Here is a 22,298-nt window from a genome sequence, read left to right on the forward strand (position 1 = left end):
CACTGTGCCACCAGGGCAGCCCAACCTGTGTCTTAGAGAAAGGATGCAGCGATGCTTTATGTCTCTAGAAGTGTGAAGGGAAAGTTTTATCCCTAATTTTAAGTGTTTCAAATTGTTACAAATGGCCTAAAGAAAAGAGGTGGTTTTAGTTTTAGCTACATCTTATAATCCTAACATAGATTATTATTGTGATTATCTGTAGCATGATGTAGTCCACTGGTTTTATCAAATGACATTCCCCGTATACTTTACAGGGTAATCTTGTATCTTTTGAGGTCTGTAGCAAGTTTCTTGACGTCTATTAAAAGAAGATTTAAGGCCAATGACAAAAAAAAAAAGGTATGTATATGACTTCTAAACTAGGAATAAAGGGAGAGAAAAAGGGATTCAAATGTCTGCTTCAGTAAGGCAGAACGAAGACCTGCTTCTTAGGGAGCTCATAAAGGCTATCAGCCTCCCGTGAAAGGTAACATCTACCCGTGCAGAGCACGTAAGATATACAGAGAACAGGGACACCCATTCAAGATCTCTAATTCGAGCAGAACTATTTCCGGTTGGTGAAAGTTTCTCAGGGAAGCAAACTAACAAGTTCCACATTTCTACAGTGACCAACGGACATACCAACAGTGTCAGAAAATAGTACCTACATTCCAAAATGTTTTTCTTAATTTTTCATTCTAATACAATCAAAGGAGATGCTGTTGTCTATTTAGTAATGGATTTTTATGAAGTGTATGTTCTCAACGACAGACCATAAGTACATAGTGCATTGTCTGGACTTACTAACTAAATACACAGACCTCTGTGACTTCACTGTAGTATTTCACAGACTTTGGCCTCTCTTTACATCATGGAGCACGCAGGTCAAGCCTGTAAGTGTTCTGCTTTCAGCCAAGTTGTAGTGTTGGTTTATCGGCCTTTACTCTGTGCTTTATAATTTCCACAAAAGAATACACTAGACCTCTGTTGCTGGTGAATAATTTGGAATTTCCAATGCTACTGCTAACATGTACTAAGAGATCTTTTCTAATTATTCAGTCTCATGAATTTTATTGTTTTTGATTATAATATCTCTTTTAATAATTTTAAGCTTACAAACTCTGAAGTCTAGTATCTGAGAAGTTGCTTCCCAGATTTATGTGAATCTTAGCACTAACATGGAATTCAGCTGTGACTGAGACCTTGCAGTTCCTATAACATGTGTAGTGATCTGCTTCCAGGGTTTGAGTGATAATACATCAGCAATATGTATCCTTTGATGTCTACAAGATGGTATTATACGGCCAGCGTTCACTCTCCTGTGTGGAAAAGATGGGAATCAGGCAGATAGTGTTACCATGAAAAAGACAAAACAAACACAAGACAGCATTTATCCATGAGGACTTGACAAGACAGCCCAAACCCAGTCCTTCAGAAGGGAAACCCTTCCACTGGACAACTTGCTAAATGATGTGGAAAAGCAATGCTTTTCCTTGTGCAAGTGAACTACCAGACTCCATCACATGTTCTCTTAATGATCCTGGAGGAGTTATACTTGGTAAAAGGTGAACCAAAATAATTCATGTATCAGTTAGCCTTATGTCTGTAACTGCTAACATTTAAATTATTCTAGGGTCCGCAAGTCTGCATGCACAGAAAAGGACACAGTTTGTTTCATTTCTATTAGCATGCCTCATGCTATTTTTGAGTATTACAGGGTAGAATATACAGTGTAGAATATCTATTAAATATACATGCTGCCAGTACAGTATGAAGTGGGCCGCATAGCGGTTGGCGCCATGGACTCTGTGGTCAGCCTGGCTAAATGCTTCTCAACTGTTTGACCTTGAGCAGGTTACCTAACCACTCAAAGACAATAAAACTGAGGCATAACACAACCAGGCTCATAGTCTGTGTGTCTGTGTGTTAAATGAAATCATTCAAGTAAGAGGCTTAGCACACCTGTTATTGTTATCATATATAATAGTTATAATAGTTATAGTTACAATAGCTATATATTATACTTATCATTACATGACATATATGATATCTATGGAGCCCTGAAACATAGAGACATGAGTTAGTTTAATACTGCAAACAGTATGATCCTATTCAGTAGTGTAACCTTAATATCTTAGAACTACCCTAGCAGACAACATATCTGCAAGTTTACATTCCATGAATCTGAGAGCTTATTTCTGGGTGAACTGTCCCTATGTCCTGGCACAGTTCCCTGTGCTCACTTTCTGGTGAGCCATAAGGTCATTCTTCAATGTAAGTTATACAGAACGGTGAGCTGTTCTCACAAAGAACTCTGGAGCCTTTGCCTTTTCTGGTAATAGCGGTGAATGTATTCATGCAACTGGCAGCAGAGATTCAAGTGGCTGCTTGCCAAGCTCGTGTGTGTGCAGAGGAACAAAGCTCTGAATGCCTTTCCTGCTGTGAGCAGTATAATGCATCAACAGTTTCAAAAAGATCAGTTCCCAACGGCATAGCAGCAAGTTCCTTCAGAGCCGGTGACCATAACAGGTACCCCGTTGCTAATGAACCCACTCCAGCAGCCTCGGACCCCTGCTTACTTGCCTTTATTTTAATTTGTGTCCCTGTACCCAAGCCCCACGTGGAGCTGTTTCCTATTAACAGCTGGCCTGCTGGGCTCTGAGTTCAGCCAGGTCCAGAATTAAGAAGAGAGGACTGGGGGTTGGGACCCTGTGGGTCCTCCCAAGGCCAAGCCTGGGAAGTCGCCCTTCTCTCTCCCCTCCAATTCCTATTCAGCCAATGACTCACTCATTCACATTCACCAATGCTCTTTTTCTTCCTGCCCTCTCCCCTTCACGAGTTTGTTAAAAATGAATTAATCCTGTAATTTCGAAAGCCCTCTCCTGAAACCATTACAATTAAAAAAAAATGATGTGAAGTGACTCTATATCATAAAATGGTTTACGTTTAACCCAATGGGGGTACAGAACGAGGGAACTAAACCACACTATTTTAAAGTTATTTTAAAAACCCATTTGTTTTAAAGGCCTAAAGGTGCACTTGTTACGTGACAACTCCAATAATATACTTCATTTTGTACATTTCCACAATTTTCTTGTAACATAACAAGTGACACTTAATTACTATTTGCAGCTAACAGCCAAAACAACCCGCACATTAACATTTAGTAGAAATACATTCTAATAACCTTCCATTATTGAACTCGGCATATTTGAACAGAATTGCTCATCTTCTCTCAGCTTCCTTTCCCTAGACTGGTTCTCTCTCTTAACTTCCTGTTAACGAATGGTTCCTCCATTCCTTGAACCTGTCAAGCACACACGTTTTTAGATACATATTTTTAAATTTCCCTCCTTACATGAGGTCCAAGTCTTAGCAGGTTTTATTCTCAGCGGTAGGTTGTTTCCTTTCCAGTCCCAACGTCCTCCCCCTACAGGTCCACTTCCCTTTTTGGCTCCTATTCTGTTCACTTACACTGCTATCGAATTAATAACCTCCAAACATCGCTCTGATTATTGCACTTTTTTTTTTTTTTTGCGGTACGCGGGCCTCTCACTGTTGTGGCCTCTCCCGCTGCGGAGCACAGTCTCCGGACGCGCAGGCGCAGCGGCCATGGCTCACGGGCCCAGCCGCTCCGCGGCATGTGGGATCTTCCCGGACCGGGGCACGAACCCGCGTCCCCTGAATCGGCAGGCGGACTCTCAACCACTGCGCCACCAGGGAAGCCCTATTGCACTCTTTTGTCCAGAAACTTTTGGGTGCTCCCTACGAAGTAAAGTCAGAACTTCTTATCTCATTCAATTGCATCCACAGTGTGCTTCCAACCAATTTTTCCAGAGTCAACTGCCAATGCCTCCCACCCTTTCTTTAGTTGAGCTAGTTTTTAAAGTGCTCTCATACAGATGCTACTTGGTCCTCATGAAGATTCTGTAAAATAAGAAATTCAGGTGATAATGTACTCAAATGAGGAAAACAGGTACAAGTAGACAAGTGGATTGGTGAAGATTCCTTGACTAGAAAGCAGCAAAAATGCATCCACAGCCCAGATCTCCTAACACCTAATCCTGGAAGCTGGGCAATGAGCCTCTCTCAGAAAAGGCAATGTGGCCAAGTTGGATTGCCCTCTGCTCCCACGTCTTTCTCTCCCTCCTGCTTTCACGCATGCTATCTTGGAATACTTTGCCTTATTCTCCATTCACCTGAATCCTTTCCATCTGTTAAAGCCTTTATCTGTTCCTCCTCTTGACTCACAGAGTGATCATACCATTGCTTTTAATCACACTGCCTTCTTCTGTCTGCTTTGTGGTGTTTCAAATTATTACCGAACTAAATTATTCTCCTTTAACCTTTAACGTACTTAGGTGTTTTTTTTTCCCAAATAGATTTTAAGCTTTCTGAGATCCCGGCCTATGTCTTAAGTGCCTTTATAGTCCCCACCTGTTACACTTAGTAAGTGCACAATAAATATTTGCTCTGTGTGTGGTATGTGAGATTAAATATTTTTTAAAATGCAAGACATTTCATATGTTTTCCTTTATCTTATGTTCGTTTTCAAACGGTGTAATATCTACATCATTCAACTAGTATTCTTCCAATGTGGAAAAATGGACATAATCTTTATTATTCAGCCAATTCTTGCAATGCCTCCCCACAGACCAGACACTCATTAAACATCCATTAGCTCTCCCTGAATCCTTAGCATTATCAACTACATTAAATAGTCTGTTAAGGGCTTCAATGCATTCATATTCTGAGCAGTCAGAAACTCATTTTTCCATTTCTTGATTTTTTAATATTTTTCTAACCCAAGCATACCAAATGCAGAATGTAACTTTGTTTTGTCAAGTTGTTAGTTTAACTGAGTTTGGCCATTCCTTACAAAGACTGGCCTGGCGTTATTTAATTGGAGTTTACACAAATGCAAATAATAGTATTCAAGAAGAATACTATTCTTCTTGGTCACCAAGACGGTGACCAAGCCTTTCAGCTCAGTACAAATGCATGAAACCTATTTCACCCACACACCATACCATGATGTATTTTTTCTAGCACTATAAATGCTTTCTTCTCTATGGTACTCCTGCTGTTGAGAAAGCTTTTCTGATGTCTGGAAGCTTTCGAATGGCACTGAATTGAGTTACATCTACTACAGGGCTCACCATGCTGTGCTGCCTTTTACGTGTCTCTGGTTTATACCTACTAGCATGGTAATTTTTCTAGGGGGGTCGAGGAAGGCAGCCACTTTAGTGAAAACCCCTGCGGGTGGGCACACAAAAGCTGAAAATGGGTTCAGCTTAAGTGTTCCTTAATTAACTACCAAAGACGGACAGCAAAGATTAGTGAAATACTGTTAGCACGGACTTGATACCCTTCCTAAGGAACAAATGCTGTAGTATTAAACTGTAATCTTTACTGAAGTACTGAGGACTGAAGGCATTGGTGTTCAGGATATCTGCACAAAATGAGAGTACTGTTCTTGTGTCAGCATGTTGTTCACGTGTAAGTCTCTTCCAAACACAGTGAAGAGTTTAGCGGTTTCTTAAAGATGTAATACAGATTTAATCAGGATATATTTCTGTCCTTTGAGCCCCTGCTCTACTCTCATATAATTAAGAGTACAGAGAAAACCTTTGGTCCCAGCTGAGATTTTCAAACATTTGCGCCTAAGAAAAGTGACTTTCCATCCAGGTGTTGGTCCTTCACTCTGCAGCCACAGAAACGGTATCCTATAATTTCACTGAGGAATAATCTAGTTTTGGAGAATCAATTCCTTTTTTAAAAATTCAGATTGCTTTGAGTTACAAAGTTATAAAGGATGTGTTTCTTTTTAGTCCGGGAACATTTGGTCGGTGGACTCGTCATCTGGTATGCCCATTACCACAGAAACGGAGACAGCAATCAGAGCAAAAAGTGTTGGAAAGTCATGCAGGATATTTCACTCAGATTGTGTAGCAGGCTTAAATATTTTCCCTACTCCAATGACATAAAATTTTAGTGATTGAGCAATTGGCCACCTTCAGAAACAACACCCCTCCCTTGACCAATGCTGACCTATATTTGGATTATCCTTTTCTAGATTCTATGACAATCGTATCCCTTCAGTTATGTCATTAGGTATGACGTATTTTAATCCCTTTTATGAATTTCAGGATTCATTATAGCCTAGTGGAGAAGCAAATCAAATCTTAAATAGACCTAAATTTAGGACATATATCCAACACTTTGCATCTGTGTGACATTAAGCAATTTTCTTAGCCTCTGTAAGTCTAATTTTTCCATCAATCAAACGGAGAAGATACCTTATTTTGAGATTTAACTGGATAATTCACGAAAAGTCCTTTGTACGTAGTAAGTGTTCAAATGTGACAACTGTTAGTAACTGTATTATTGCACCTGAGTGAAATTTGACTTTCTCCCCATTAACCTGGGCATTCTTTCTTTCCATGATGAACTGGTGAAAGTCTGCACAGACAGTACTTTATGTGTAGCAGTATTGTTTTCGCTTATAAACTATGTACATCGTAAGATTTCAACTTCTAAAATGAAAAAATATAGGAAAAATTAGTAAAATATAGGAAATACAGGTAAACTCTTCATTTTACTCCTGGAAAATGAGGTTCAGAGACATTAATAAAAGTTGACCCCAAAGCTCATAAGATATGAAGTATTCCAACAAAGATGATCACAAAGCAAATTTCTCTAAAATAAGTTTTAGGTTTATCTTTCCTATTATTTAAAAAACAAGTGAAATAGTTGCATGTTGGAAAAAAATCCCCCAAAGCTTGGACAAGCAAGAGGAATTAAGATAATGTCCTAGCTTGCTGCATGTTAGACATTACAGATTAAAAATGTTTGACAGCACTTAGACACTGAAACATGTCTGATCCTTAGATTCTTTTTAGCACTTTCTTTGCTGGATTGTCATACCCTTACATTAACTACCTTTCTCTTCACTCTTTCCCATCTCTGCTTAACATTCGTGAAATGTGCTCCTTTTAAAAAAATATGAAAATCAAGTAAAATCTGTCCACATCATAAGTCATATGAGGGCCATTTTTGCATGTCCTCTGAAGCCATCTTATCCTCTTGTATAAGCCATCTTGTATGACTTTTATTATTATCAATAGCGATAACATGTAATTTAATGTCCTAGTGCATAACTCTGTCCTAATCTCCAGACCTATATCTCCATTTGCCTACTCCATATCCAGCACCTTGAAGTCATGCAGCCTTTTCAAACTAACACATCCTAAATGAACTCATTGTTTTGTCCCTATACCAGTTCTACTCCTGTTTTGTCTGTCTCAGTGAACTGCACCACGCTTAACCCAACTGCCCTGTTGGAAACGAAGATATCATTCTTTGGACTTTCCTGTCCTCCAGCCTTTCACGTCCAGTCAATTCCCATGTCATGTCCATGCTCCCTGGTCTCTTCATCCTCATACAACCACCCTGTTCAAGCCGCCATCACCTAGCACCCATATTTCTCCAACAGCCTTCAGAGCAGTTCAATCTAGTCTCTGCATTTTAGCCACGGCAGAGTAATATCTCAAAAATGCAAATCTGATTTTGTTACTCTCCTTATAACCTGTCAGAGTTTCTGATTTCTATTTCAATAATAAAACACAACTTCTTTACATGGCTACCCAATCCTACCAGATTAACTCCTTGCCCAGCCAAATTCTTCTTTGTTATTCACTCCTTTGAGCTGTAGATTTGTGCTATATCTGAGCTTTCAGTTCCCTGAAAGCATCACATGCGTTCAGCCTTTGCACTTGTGAACACACTTCCCTTCTCTCTCTGCCGGGTTACTCTGATATTGTCCTCAAATTTCAGCTAAGAAATCATGTTTTCAAAGAAGCTCTTCCTGAAAGAGAAAGATGTTCCTTCCTCAGCAGAGCACTTATTACATTTATTTTATGCTTGCCTGTTCACTTATCTGTGTACCCCCCAGAGTCTGAAAAGTCCATGAGTTCAGAGCTCGTGTCCCCTTGTTGCTATTGCACTGAGAAATATGTGAGTACAGAGGTGCTTAACTCATATCTTTAATGAATAGATGTATGAATGAGTGAATTTTTGATTCTTAAAACCTATGTGCTGAAGAAAGGAACAAATATTTACTAAACTGCAACGTGACACTATCCAGAGATTCCATCTCTTCACTTACTCCATGAGGGGATCTTTAAAGTGGCAAGTTCCTTCTTCCAACGCTAAATTTGTGCTGTACTTTATTAAGTTAAAATTTTACGTTGTGAATTTATTTAAAGCACTGTATGTGCTTATCGTTAATCGTGTACTTTCTGGTGAGGTTTTATGTTTGTGAGTCTGTTCAGTGTACCTTTGCCTTGTTCCCTTCATTACAGTGAAAGCTCTCTGAGGGTAGGGATTATTTATTTGCTTTGTTTTATTTTATCCTTAGAAAACTTGTGGTGCTTCCCACAAGGTAAGACGTTAGTGAGACCTGAGTGATTAAAAAATAAAATAAAAAGTTAGAAGTGGAAGGGAAAGGACAAATGGGAGAAAACAGAGAGGTAGACACAGGACTTCTGCTCTATTAAACGGGGGCTGGGTGATTGCTGGTAACATTCCTGACAAACTCCTGGTCCAGTGTTTGCATGGTACTCTAATGCCTTAAAATCAAAGCCTGTGGCATCCAAATTCCCCAGTCCTCTTCTGGGGTGAAAAGCTTCTGAGGGCTTTGGCTACCCCACTCCTAATACCCCTTTAGCTGTCTACACCAGGGAACTGTAATGCTCAAGTGAAACACTGATGCTAATAAAGCATTTAACAAATATTATGTCGTAGTAGATACTGTACCTATGGTTCCACAAACTTGTCACCACTAGGCACTTGTTCTAGAGGCAGAGTGGCAGTATGGAAAGGTCATATATGGGGCTCCGATAATACTAACTTTGCCACATACTGGCTTTGTAAATTCAAGTCGATCACTTGGCCTCTCTCAGCCTTGTCATATGTAAAAAATTGACATCACCCTTTACTCTTGAAAAGATCTAGCAATGTACAAGTGAAAATGCCTGGCGCTTAATAAATAATAGTTTCTTTCTGAACATTTATTTTTTTCCCATGTGCATCTTGTAACAATCCATATGGAAACAATTTTTTGCCAACAAAGCAAACTGAACCAAAGTAATCACTAAATGTATTTTCTATTTTAAAATTAAAGCTCTATATCTTTCTATCTATATTAATAAAAACAGAGCTATCTAGATAGCAGATAGGTGTTTAGGGTGGGCTATTAATTATGTTCTGGCTGACATTCAAACTACTGGCTTCTTCTCTGAGATCAACTGAATTTAAAATAAAATTTCTGTATATTTAAATACAAAATAGAATTTCCTATTAAACTAGTCAACTAAAGCTACCGGACATTATCTAAGTTTAAGGTAGAAGTAAGACTTTCTTCAAATCCTTCTTGATAAAATCATTTCTAATTCTCATTACTTCTCAGTAAAAAACAGACGTTATTATATATTTCACAGGATTGTTCGGAGCATAATGTACAAAGGACCCAGCGCTGGGCTTGGAACAGAGTATAAGCTCACAAGACACGTTAAAGCCTTTTTAACTGAACTATCACAATCATCAAAGCACTTCCTGGGTAGGTAATTTTTAACTTCCTGAGTTTTCAGATTCTTTCGAATGACAGTCTTCTGACTCTCCTCCAGTTTGGGAACCAAAAGATTCATCCACCGAGTTTGTTCCTCTTTTTATCTACCATGAGGAAAATTCAAGACGGACAGAAAAATATTCAAGTCCTGGGGTCCTATCTCTCAGTTTACCGCTCTCACTTTCATGACAACATGACTCACGGTCTTTCCTCTTGTTCTCTTTTCTCACAAGAAAGCACAAACTGTTTTTTTGAGCTGTGATGATGAAGAAGACCCTTTTGCTCCTTTTTCTGCTCAGAAAGAGGGATTCTTTTATGGGAATTAGGTTTCCCTCAGGAAGAGTAGTCTAGGATAAACCCTCCCCCTTTGGGGAAGCCTGTTAGACTCAATTTTCCATATATCACCTTCCTCGTTCGTTTCATAGCCTCGTCTGATGGGTTTCTTTGTTAAACGAGTTCAAACATGGAGATTAAAGTTACAAAATAGAAGCTTTTGCAATCAAAGCAAAACAAACAAACAAAAAGATAAATTGTCTATTAAAATTGCTTCAATTCTTCACCAGGAAATTTTTAAAGTTTAATCACCTAATGATAAATGGTGTTGTAAAAGAAACTGTACACAGGTGAAAACACATAGGTGTGACTTTGCTCTTTGAAAACACTAAATCATGAAAGACAAATTGATTGATGCAGCCAACTTAGAATCTTAATCGCACTATAAAATCAAGCATAAGATAAACGTGCATGTGAAAATTCTTTTGCACTCTCATCCTTCTGTTTAGAAGGTTGTGCCTGACGTTGGTGCGCCTGGTAGGAGGAATAATTTTCGGGTAAGTTAGTACTTACCATCGTCTTTGTCAGGGATGATTGTAACCTGAGCCCCTGGGAACTCTGATCCAATTCTCCCACCCATCGGCATGCTCAGGAGAACGTGGAATGTTTCCTTCTCCTCATACAAGGAGTCGTCAATTATAACGACCCGGCACATTTTTTCCCGCTCGTCTTTGTCAAAGCGGATAACACTGGTGTGGTCCTCGGGCCGGGATATGTAATCAGAATAGGACAGCACTGATGTTGGCACAGTTCCTCGTGCCGTTCCTGGAAACAGAGAGAATCCAAAAGGGGTTTATGTAGAACATACTACAAGGGGGCCTCCAGAAACGATTATTTTCATATGCAGCATTTTCATGGTCCATCATATCTATGAACACCCCCTGGAAACTGCAATAACTCCTCCATACTGTGCTAGCATCATAAGTCACCTTTATAATGGTCTCCAACATCTGACAAATAGTACATTTCAAGGGTTTTCTCCTCTGCTTCCTGCCAGTGGTCTTTTAAAACAACACAATAATACAGAATAATAGCTTAGTATTCAAATGCTTACTGTGTGCAGGCAAAGTGCCAAGCGCTCTACATGCATTGCTTCCGTAATCCTCTTAACCACCCTACTGGGCTTTACACGTTTGGTAACTGAGGTTTACAGAAGTCCAACCACTTGTTCTGGGACCCAGAGCTCAAGGCTGATCCTAAAATTTGCATTTTGACCACGATTCTTTACTGCCTTTCAACTCACATATGTTAATGAAAATTTTAATGAAAGTCTGCAGTGTCAACTGCATTTATGACCTTTTCTTTTACATTCTTAGAAAAGTCTACCTGTTTCCTAGAAAGGTATTTAGTATATTAATGAGTATTATGTATTAATTTTAATTTTGTATTGCATTAAAATCACCTTTTGGAGGGAGCTTACTCAATGAGCAAAACAAATGTTTTGAAATTTGGTTGCTACGAGTTTCAGACCTGTTTGAAATTAGTTTATTTTCCTTCGGTATGCATTTCTTTGCCTCTTTTTTTGTTGTTGTTTTTAACAATAACCCCATTCTACTTGAGCAGGCTTGAGCGGGAGAGGGGAGCTTCAACTTCTTACAACCCCAAAGGCCCTGAGTATTAAAGTAACCAAATGAATCAGAAATGTTTCCAATAAGTAGCAGAGTCCTTCCAGATCCTCAAAGGTGCCACAGTGAAGGAAGACATCCGCCTGCATGCCTTTTTCCTATTTGAAAACTGGACTAGTAAAGTATAACCTTCGTGGCATAATGTTATGCCTCCAACATGTTAAAGAGGCTTATTTATATCTTCATGGGGACATTTTAGTTCACTCGCAAATCGAGCTACCTTGCTGCGTATAACAGATCACCATCAACTCCCGGCTCACATCTCCACTTCTCCTGATGGGAATGAGAAGTTCACCAATGTCCTCCTCGATGGAGTATTCAGACTGGGGGATGAATACAGTTGATTCTAAGGAGAAAACACAATTGTTTTTGTCTGAGCGTCTTACATATGACATAATCCTGTGCAAATTAATTGCTCTCATGATTGATCATTTCCCCGGCATATTCTTTTAGAATAGCGCAGTGTGAGGGGAAGGAGGGAAGACAGGGGAGAAGAAGCAGGTATAGAGTGTGTAGGCTCTGGGCTAGTGAATTCTTAACCTAGAAATAAGACTCAACATTGCTTTTATCTCCAGTAATTGCTTTTTTTTTCTCAATTAATAAGTGCTGCTGACACACTTCCTTTAAGTCCAACTTTGTTCTCTCGGGAAAGATCTCCACCTTCTGTTGGAGTAGAACAGAAGTCATCCTGTCTCACCTCTTACTTTGATGAGGAAACATGGACCCACAGAGTGAAATTATTTGTCAAGGACTCTTACTGGTCGAGTCAGGATTACAACTCAGATCTTGTAATGTCCACTCTATTATTTTTTTTTTTTACCCCAAACGTGTTCCTTTTGAATGATTAATGATTAAAAGTACATACAATGGATTATTACTCAGCCATAAAAAGAAACGAAATTGAGTTATTTGTAGTGAGGTGGATGGACCGAGAGACTGTCATACAGAGTGAAGTAAGTCAGAAAGAGAAAAACAAATACTGTATGCTAACACATACATATGGAATCTAAAAAAAAAATGGTTCTGATGAACCTAAGGGCAGGACAGGAATAAAGACACAGACGTAGAGAATGGACTTGAGGACACAGGGAAGGGGAAGGGTAAGCTGGGACAAAGTGAGAGAGTGGCATGGACATACATACACCACCAAATGTAAGGTAGATAGCTAGTGGGAAGCAGCCGCATAGCACAGGGAGATCAGCTCGGTGCTTTGTGTCCACCTGGAGGCGTGGCATAGGGAGGGTGGGAGGGAGGGAGATACAAGAGGGAGGAGATATGGGAACATATGTATAACTGATTCACTTTGTTATATAGCAGGAACTACCACACCTTTGTAAAGCAATTATACTCCAATAAAGATGTTAAAAAATAAATAAATAAAAAAATAAAAGTATAATAATGCATTGTTTGACACTTGGTGTTTTTGTTTGTTTGTTGTGTTTAAACAGCAGTCCCTTTAGAATTTAGAAATCTATGCGTCACTGTAAGGGACACATCTGTGGTTTCCCTCCTCCTCTACAGGTATAACAATGGCACAGAGTATACATTATACTTATATAATACTATGAGTCTCACTGATTCATTTTTAAGGTAGCGCCAAGGTACACTCAATAATAAAAATGGCATAATTAAATTGTTGGAAATCGTGGTTCAATGTAAAACTACATTTAGTTCAATAGAACGTTCAGTTCAACAGTTTGACACGATAACCCTCAAATAGATACTTTGGAAGTTGCCTGGGAGTCTGTTTCACTGAAAGTCCCACACACACACGGAAAATGCTTCATGATTATTTTTAAAACAGTAAGCCACACTGCTTTGGATGATTATAAAAGACGCTGGAATAGTGGACGCTGGCCGTCAAGGTCCACGTTCCACCCCTCTCCACCCTGCCCTGTGCTCCAGGGGCTGACTAATGAGAACCACATCAAAGGTTTCCCTTGTGCTCTGTCTCTGGCTGACAGCACAGGCAGGACTTGGAGGGTGAGAGCAACGTGGGGTCAGCATTCGTCCCCCTGGCTCCCCTCAAGGTTCCAGAGCTGGCTGTACCCCACCAAGTAACGGTCATCGTGCCCACTGGCCGCCCTAGCTCGCTCACTGGTCCAGCTAACTTCTCCTTCCCTTTCCCCCGAGGCCTAGAGGTGGTGATGGTATCCGCTCTTACCAGCCTTGGGGCACTGAACTAAACCTGGTGGTTTCCCAATTCTCGGCCTCATCTTTGCAAAAGTCATGTTATTAAATTATTTTAAATTTGCTAATTTTGAATGTGCCATTTCTTTTCTCCTGGGACTCTGACTGATACAGCAATTGAAAAAATGGCATCATTAAAAAAAAATCTGTGGATGTAAGATTTAATAACTAATTATTCATTTATCCAACATGGATTGGGTGACTCCTTCTTGCCAGACACTGAACCAGGCACAGGAGCCATGGAGGTAAACAAAATCCCTGGTCTTATGGAGTTTTCTTTCTAGTTGGGGGTGGAGAGGAGGAAGAAAATAAACACATATTCAAGAAAATATATAGTATGCCAGGAGGTGACAAATGATATGAAGAAGATGGAGTGTGCCGGCGGGGATGCAGGGGGGCGCGGGGGGTGGAGGGTGGAGGGAGGGCTGGGGCATGGTATGCGCCACGGCAGGTCTGTATTATACAGGAGAGTGTCTGTGATAGAGTTACATTTGAGCTGAGATGGCAAGGTGGTAATGAGATACCCTATGTGCGTAATTTAGGGAAGAGAATTCCTGGCAAAGGGAATGAACAAGTGTATATACTTCAGGCCAGGTATATGCGAGGAATGGCCAGGACACCAGTGTGGTTTGATGGTCTGAGTAAACTGGGCAAGGAGGAGAGGACAGAACATGGGCCGGTGAAGTGATGATGAGTGGGGGTGAGTGGATCGCACGGAGCTTTCAGGACCACTGGCAGGACTTTGGTTTTTACTCAGAGCAGGATCCTGTGGAAATATACAAGGACCACGCAGTGGGATGAAACAAGCAAAGGCTATTTATCCAGCCACCATCACTTGTATTTGGCTGAGACCCAAAGGCAGGCAGAGAAGTGGGAAAGTTTTACAGTGGAATAAAACTTATGGTTACCAAAGAGGAAAGGTGGGGAGTTTGGAGTTGGGGATTAACAGATACACGCTCCTATATACACCGAGAGACGAAACAAGGGTGATATTACGGAAATAGTAAACTCTCTAATAAGTCAATAGAGACACAAAAAAATGACTGCAGGGACATCCTCTCGGTGTAAACAGTGGTTATCTTCACGTGGCAGGGCAAGTGACTTTTATTTCTTTAAATCTATCCATTTTTGACAATGAACGTGTTACTTTTATATTTTCAGATTGGTTTCATTATTCTTTGGAGTACTTTGATTTATCTAATGGCAATTTTTATTTTTAGGTTTTGACTGTGCTGTAACTTAGGCAAAAAAATGACTTCTGTTCTCAGAAATAAAATAGTTGTAGCTACATTTGAAAGATGTCCTTTTCTCAATTATACTGAGTGGATTACAAAAACACCAGCCTCTGCTAAAAACATGAGAGAAAAAATATCTCCTAAAAATCTTTCCTATAATAGAACAAAGAAGGGAAAGAAAATGCAGGGCCTAGATGAAGGCACTGAGTGTTCATCATCTTTAAACAGTTTGGCACATTCAAAAACAACTCAGAAGATATTCTGGTACATCTTCAGGCTGCTCCAGTGCCCTCAGACTAGCCAACAAATGGTACTTAGTGTGGAGTCTGCCACTGATGTTTGAACATCAGTGGGAAGCTTTCTAACATTTCAATCGTTTGTTTTGTTTTGTTTTGTTTTAACTCTGAAACAGATATGGTAATATAGGCTAATTTAACAGGGACTTAAAAGAACAGAATAATGAAAACATATCTAAGTCACATGACAATAAGTGTTACGAGTTCACATCAGGATACCATGAGGTCCAAAAATTATTCGAAAGCACTATGCTAATACTTTGCTTAGAGTGAAACTCTGAGTAATCTTTGTTCATATCATTGAATGTTTTTATTTTGTGAATGTAGAAAATTTTGGAAAGTTTTCCATCACTGAAGTAGTTTTACTTTGCACCACCTTTTTCCTTATCTACCTTTTTGGGGCCAAAAATGTACAAATGTGTGCTTGTCCTTTGAACAAGTGTTTAATATCTTTTTCTTTCTCTTAAGACAATGACCCATGCTGCACAGCAATAGAGTTCAAAAAGAAGAAAGCTTTGACACTCACTGAAGTTGAAGCTCTTGCGTGCTTTATCATTTTGGTGTCATCAGCTGCAACTGACTATCATTTCATTAATTCTGGACCTTCTGTTTTAGCATACTCATGTCAAAATATCACCTAGCCAGTGATCTCTTTATGTCAACATTTCCGATGGTACAAAATTTTAAAAGTAATAATATTTGAATTTCATATATTAGTCAGCCTATGTCATCCGAATTCTACCTCATGAAATGGGTTTGGTTCACTCAGCACAGGAAAGTTTGCCTTTTCTTTGTCTCCGATAAGATTAGCGTTCTTGAGATATAAGCTCTACTTTCCTTTAGAATAGTATGTTTATTCTCTACTATACATTATATAGTATTAACCTAAACTGGTCCCGCCAAAAACGATTAGAGATCATATATTTTAATCCACTAGTTCATGGCTATGTTTTGACATCATTAAAATATCAGAATGAGCCCATTTCAATCAGAAGTTTGCAGATACTTCAAGTGTACAAACTAAACAATTGCATAAAATACTTATAGGCTTCAGATATCTATGTTAGGTATCTGTACTCAAATACCTATATTTAAGGTTGTGTTCTCCTAATAAAGTACATAAAAGTCATTTTACTGGTTAGGAATGACACACAGTAAAAAAGGAAAGGGATCTTTATATGAAATCAAAAGTTTTAGTTCTTCATATTTTCCTCTTCCCAGAAATTAAAGTGTTTTATATTAATAAATACCTATATGCTTCTAAGAGTGAGGAAAGATGGTGTAATTTCTCACGGTTAGGGAACCTAGTATAAAGAAAGTCAAGAATCTTCATCCCAGGTTAGATACTTCTGTGGACACCGTGATTGCTCCCCTTATCATAACACATAGCATCTGTATTGTTAAAGGTAACTATTTAGTGGAATGTAATCACTGAGTGATATGACGCTTCAGGGTCAGTGTGCGTTCTTCACTCGGGCATATATCCCTAGCTCTTAGCAGAATTCCTGGCATATAGCAGATGCTCAATAAACACAGATACATCATGCGAGGGCTAAAGTGGTCTTGATTATTTTCCTAGAACACTTGCTTTTATTCACCTATACTCATATATTTGAGGCTTGATGTATAAAGACAAAAGATAATAGAGTAAGAATAAAAGCAATTACTTTTTTATATAGAAGAATAGGTGAAACAATGCTGTTATGGCAAAATATACTGTTTAATTATGATTTTGGATGTGATTTCATTATTTCTTCATGTGAAATGACAGGCAACAGTATAACTCAGGAAAGAGAAGAGCTTTGGAGGAAATGTGTGTGTGTGTATATATATATACATATATGTGTGTATACACACACGTGTGTATATACACGGGCGCACATACATATACATATGTGTTTACACACGTGCGCGCATATACACGTATGTGTATATATGTGCGCACACGTGTATACATATGTGCACATATACATATATGTGTCTATATACGCATGTATGTGTATATACACACGTATGTGTGTATATATATACACATACATGTGTGTGTATATATATACACATATATGTGTGTATATATTTGTCTGTTCAAACACTGGCTCTGGCACTTACTAGCTGGGGGACTTTAGGAAAATAAATTCTTTGAGCCTCAGAGATTTCATTTGGAAATTGATATATAAATTGCAGAGTTGTAAACATAAGGTTGGAATGAGATAAGGCTGTAAAGGTCCTAATGCAGTGTCTGGCTCACAGTGGGCACTCCAGTGTGGTAGATTGGTATGATGATTATTATGAAACCCTTTGCCTAAGGAATAATCCTTTCGGACTTCTCTGAGTTGGGTTAGAAAACAGGGCAGGAGGAATAACAGTGATCTGAAATTTCCTCAAAGCCCTTCCTGTCTTATGGAAATCTGCTGTCTGCTTTTGATCACAATCCAGCCTAGTGGCAGCGGATCTCTTAACAGAAGACAACTGTTACCATTCAATGGAATTTCGCAGAGGAGTGCCCATCCCCTGAAATGAAATGTAATTTCACCCATCTCTGCCGATTCTAAAAGAAAACCAAATAAAACAGCTTTCAAGTGGTTGACTTAGGCAGAGGCTAACAGGTGGCCCAATTTCTTGGGTTCCTCATCCAGAAAAGGAGTTAAACATTTCATGCACTTAAAAACCCCTCCCAGCTGGAACTTTCTATGGGCATATGCAAAAGATGGAGATTGTGGAATCAAAGTGAAACAAGGGAGGACAGCAAAGTGACAGAGGAGGATGAAGGAGAGAGGTAAAACTCATAACAGTAGCAGATTTTCCACGGGTGTGCACCCTGAGGCTGCAGAAACACCTGGAGGCGTAGGGGGTGCGACACAGAGAGGCTTACCTCTCTGCTCCGCAGTCTGTTCTCTGCTTATTTTAGTTTTTCTCTTTGTACCCCAGGCTTCAATTGATGAGGAAATTGAATTTACTGATTTACTTAATCAATGACTAAACCCATCTGCCTAGGAAGTTACTGATTTCCATAATCGTGGCAGAACGCTGTATTCCCTCTCTGTGCTCCAACAGCATTCTGTTGAATAGTACCAAAAGCTCCTTTTCAGTCTCCACTTTTATGCAACAAAATAAGTCTGTTCTGGACAAAAATGTGGGCTTCCGAAGCCCCATCTGATAGCTGAACTGCGCTCGGGGGGCCCCTCCCGGATGGGCAGGGGCAGGTCCCAGCACAGCTGTGAGATCTGTGTGTGGCCATTTGGGAGCTTTGGTTCCATTCTACCCATGGCCAGTCCAGGGCTGTGAGGGAGGGGGATGGGGTGCACTTGCACCAGGCTCTCACTGGTGTCTGCTCCTCCAGTCAGGCTGCACTCTTGCATAGATGATGCAGGAAAAGACAACGACTGCACCAATCTTTAGACAGGAGTCAACTTTATTGATTATAGACAGAGCCATGGTGCCCAATCAGAGAGTCACAGACATCTGGAGGCAGGAGAAGCATTACAGAGCACCCATATGGGCACTGAGTGTTGAGTCGAGTTAAGTAAATAAGCACCTAAGGGTGTTTGTTATTTTTGCGGTAGACGTAGATACTCATTTATTGAATAAAGTCATAGTCATTAAAAGGCTTTACCTGAGCCATGACTGTGTAATTTAAAAACATAAATCGAGGGAGAGTATTATAAGAGTGTAATTATGAACATGTGAGGATCCATGATGGATGGATGTATATGTGTGTGTGTGTGTAGAAAGGTTATGTTCGTAAGTTTTTTTGTCATAAAATTTGGGAACAAATGTTCTAAAATTTGTCTCATGTGAAATTGAGAGCATCCTATAAACATCAAGTTAAACGGTACGTATGACTGAAAGGCAGTGAGGTAAAGGAGTGAATGAAAGAATGTATATAATGTGTTAAGTACACTGTCTGGCACACGGCAGGTGCTCGATGAATTTCAGTTATTATCGTTATCAGTACCAGTTACTGGTAAGTACTGGCACAAGTGTGTACTTGCATGTGTTTATATAAACTGGCTAATAAGTAAAAGCAGTTCCCAGCCTAAGATAAAGCAGAGTTGATTATTCCCCCTCTTGTTCCCGTAACACTCTGTTCATTCTCTGTTGTGTTGATACTACATCACATTCTGCCGCCATAACTTATCTACAGGGCTCTGTTTCCTGTCAGACCATATGCTCTTTGATAGAAGGGACTGTATCCTATTATCTTTGCATCCCCAATACACAGTGCTGTCCCCAGCAGAAGTGTGAGCTGGATACATTTTTAATACATGCAAAAAAAAAATCTCATAACATGTCCTAGAGTTAATATGCAGCAGAGGGAGAGCTTACAGGCACAATGGTTCCTAGAGCTAGTGAATTCACACGTGAAGAGTTACAAGCAAGTGTAGAAAGAAATAATCAAAATTTTGAAATGGTTGGGAAAGTGATCCTTTGTGGAAAGAAAAAAGGTTATTTAGTCTCTTAATATGAAATCTAACATTGAAAATAATAGACAATATATATAAATGGCAAAAAATAAACAACAACAAAAAATCTAACATTGTATTTATGCTATTAGAAATAACAACAATATTTGTATTTTGCTTTATGTTGTATGGAACTCTTTCATAAGAATGCTGCAACATGAGAATAATTAATTTTCCTTGTTGTGTGCATTAGGAAACTAAATCTTCATAAAAGCCATTTGATTCGATGTTAGATCTCATACAACTATAAATTGTAGAGTTGTGAAACAAACCCATGTCTTGTCATTTCAAGACCGCTGATGTTCAACAAGACATGGACTATATTAGGCATCTGCTGTACCAGAACACTTGTCAGCCATCATAGGGACGATCATGGCCTGGGATGAATAGGGCTGAACTTCATCTAGAAAATGCCAAGACAACTCAGGTGACCATTACATAAAATAAAATTGTGGCAAATTTTAATTAGGTAGCCTTCAAGAGTATAGATTATATATGGAGTGTGTGTGTGTGTGTGTGTGTGTGTGTGTGTGTATATTGTGTGTAATTGTTTTTAAAATCCCACTTCTCAGACTTATTATGGGTAGGGAGTATTGTGTGTCACTCTGGGCTTATAAATAGGAAGGCACAAATGAGTTTAAGTGTCCTATTCCTGAGGTCAGGTATGGCAATTATACCAATGGGCAAATAAAACATCAAGAAATGGCTTCAAACAAACTGTAACTAATGGGCCAGTTTATATGTATTAAAGCTGTCATGGGCTTGTTCAAAAGAGAGAAAAGCTTTATCATGCTAGCACTTACCCCAAACTCAGGACTAGAAGAAAATTTAATTGTTTATTCCTAGATAATGCAGATAAAATTAAATGTAATTAAATGCTAATTAACATTTCCGTCCTGTTCTTTAACGGAAATGATAAACATAACTGAAGTTCATAGGCAACTAAAGGCAGACGTGTTAGTTAAACAAATAGAGCCGGAGCTCCGGTTCTCTTGTCCTCTCTCCTTAATTATGCTCAGTTGTTAAACCCAGAGATTTCCACATATGTCTCCGTTTCACGTACTCGGTAGATTGTATCTTCACAGAACATTTAAAAGTTTTCTGACTAACGAAATAAATAGGCTGGCGGTTTAAAAGAAAGTCACGTCTGTCTTCTGACAGGATTTCAGCTTTAGAGAGGCTCACCAAGCTTTGTATAAATGCCAGCCCTCAAAAGGCCAATTCAACCTTTTTTTTTTTTCCTGGCTGCACCGAGACAAGTCAGGACTGGAGGAGTGTGGCAGGGGAGGGAAAGGTCAATTTACACTCAAATCAGTGAGGTTCACTTTAACCAACATCAGCTAAGGGTGTGCATTGACAAGAAAACATGATCTAATAGAAATTAAGAGCAATGATGCAAGGTATTTTTCACCAAGGAGAGGGGGTGGGTTGGTGGGTATTATGTAACAAATGTGGAAACATATGGCAGAATGAAAAGTTTTGGCTGGTGAATATATGAAGAAATTTGAATAAAGTGTTATATGGAGAACAAATTAATCCCCAAATGGTCTAATTCTTAAAGCATTTGTTTAAAGGACATTTTAAAACACATTTAAAAGACTTTAAAAAGTCATGAAATAATTCTAGAAAACTGAGATGAGTGACGTCGGTTCTGAAGGATAAAATTATAATAAGAGAAAGAACATATTGATAATCCTAGGTGTATTTGTAGTTCATTGACTTGAAAAAATATCCCTTCCTTTCATTAATTTTTGGGTTCTCTCTCCCATCAGCATATCTGAGAATACTGAACCATTCATCTAGAAAGTTCTCTCTATGGAAAATCCAAACATTGAATTTAAAACCTCCTTTATAAGGTGTTTTGTCATAAAAACCCAACAGTGACACCACCACTGAGTTGATGGTAGCTCTTACCGTCTCCTGGGTCCACGATCTCCACTGTGGTCACTGCAGGGAATTCCAGGGCAGCCAGCACGGGCTCTGAGAGAACCACCTGGAAGGTCTCGGCCCGTTCATGTTCCCCATCACTCAGGATCCGCACTCTCCACGTGGCCCGGGTCTGGCCTGGGTTGAACTGCACTTGTTTCTGTGCTTTGCCCTTGAAGTCTTTGTCTTTTTTTGCAGTCCCATCTCTTGAGCCAATACCTTCACAGAAACACAATATCATTTCCTTTGTTTCATTTTCAACTAGGTTATTAAGGCTTTCCTTGTTAACTTTTTGTGTGTCACTGTATCCTGCAGTGCAAAGTAAATCCTGCCTTGATTCCATGAGATGGATAATTGGGTATGGGTCTTACAGTAAAAGTGTTCTACTGTAGGTGTTAAGCAGTCCATGATTCTGTTCTACTCTTGCCCCATTATGGTTTTGCTATATATTCTTTGAGCTAAGTTTGTGTTAGAACCACTTGTAAAACAGGACCGAGGAAATCGATGCTCACATTCTGAAATAGTCTCACACCCACAAATTCGTACGATCTAAAAACTCTTCACATTTACTTTTTTGCATGGGTTGTATTGCATGTGTTATATTTTAAAAACTTCAGAAAAAT

The 22,298-nt window shown here is 39.3% G+C and overlaps 1 protein-coding gene across 2 annotated transcripts in view; it reads right to left on the bottom strand.

The window, feature by feature from the left end:
- The window catches only part of FREM2 (FRAS1 related extracellular matrix 2), a 158,967-nt gene that overhangs the window by 60,012 nt on the left and 76,657 nt on the right, over positions 1-22,298 (bottom strand). For both annotated transcript variants that reach the window (XR_003434791.1, XM_027116453.1), the window contains exons 4-6: positions 21,664-21,894; positions 11,786-11,911; positions 10,454-10,705 (exon numbers count right to left, since the gene is read on the bottom strand). Coding sequence is in view for 1 of the 2 variants with exons in the window: in XM_027116453.1 (XP_026972254.1) it covers positions 10,454-10,705; positions 11,786-11,911; positions 21,664-21,894 (609 nt within the window). In the remaining variant the exon portion in view is untranslated. The remainder of the gene's footprint in view (positions 1-10,453; positions 10,706-11,785; positions 11,912-21,663; positions 21,895-22,298) is intronic.

This window comes from Aethalodelphis obliquidens, unplaced genomic scaffold (assembly GCF_003676395.1).
Source record: "Aethalodelphis obliquidens isolate GAN/ISIS:26980383/991018 unplaced genomic scaffold, ASM367639v1 scaffold16, whole genome shotgun sequence".
Taxonomy (NCBI): Eukaryota; Metazoa; Chordata; class Mammalia; order Artiodactyla; family Delphinidae; genus Aethalodelphis; species Aethalodelphis obliquidens.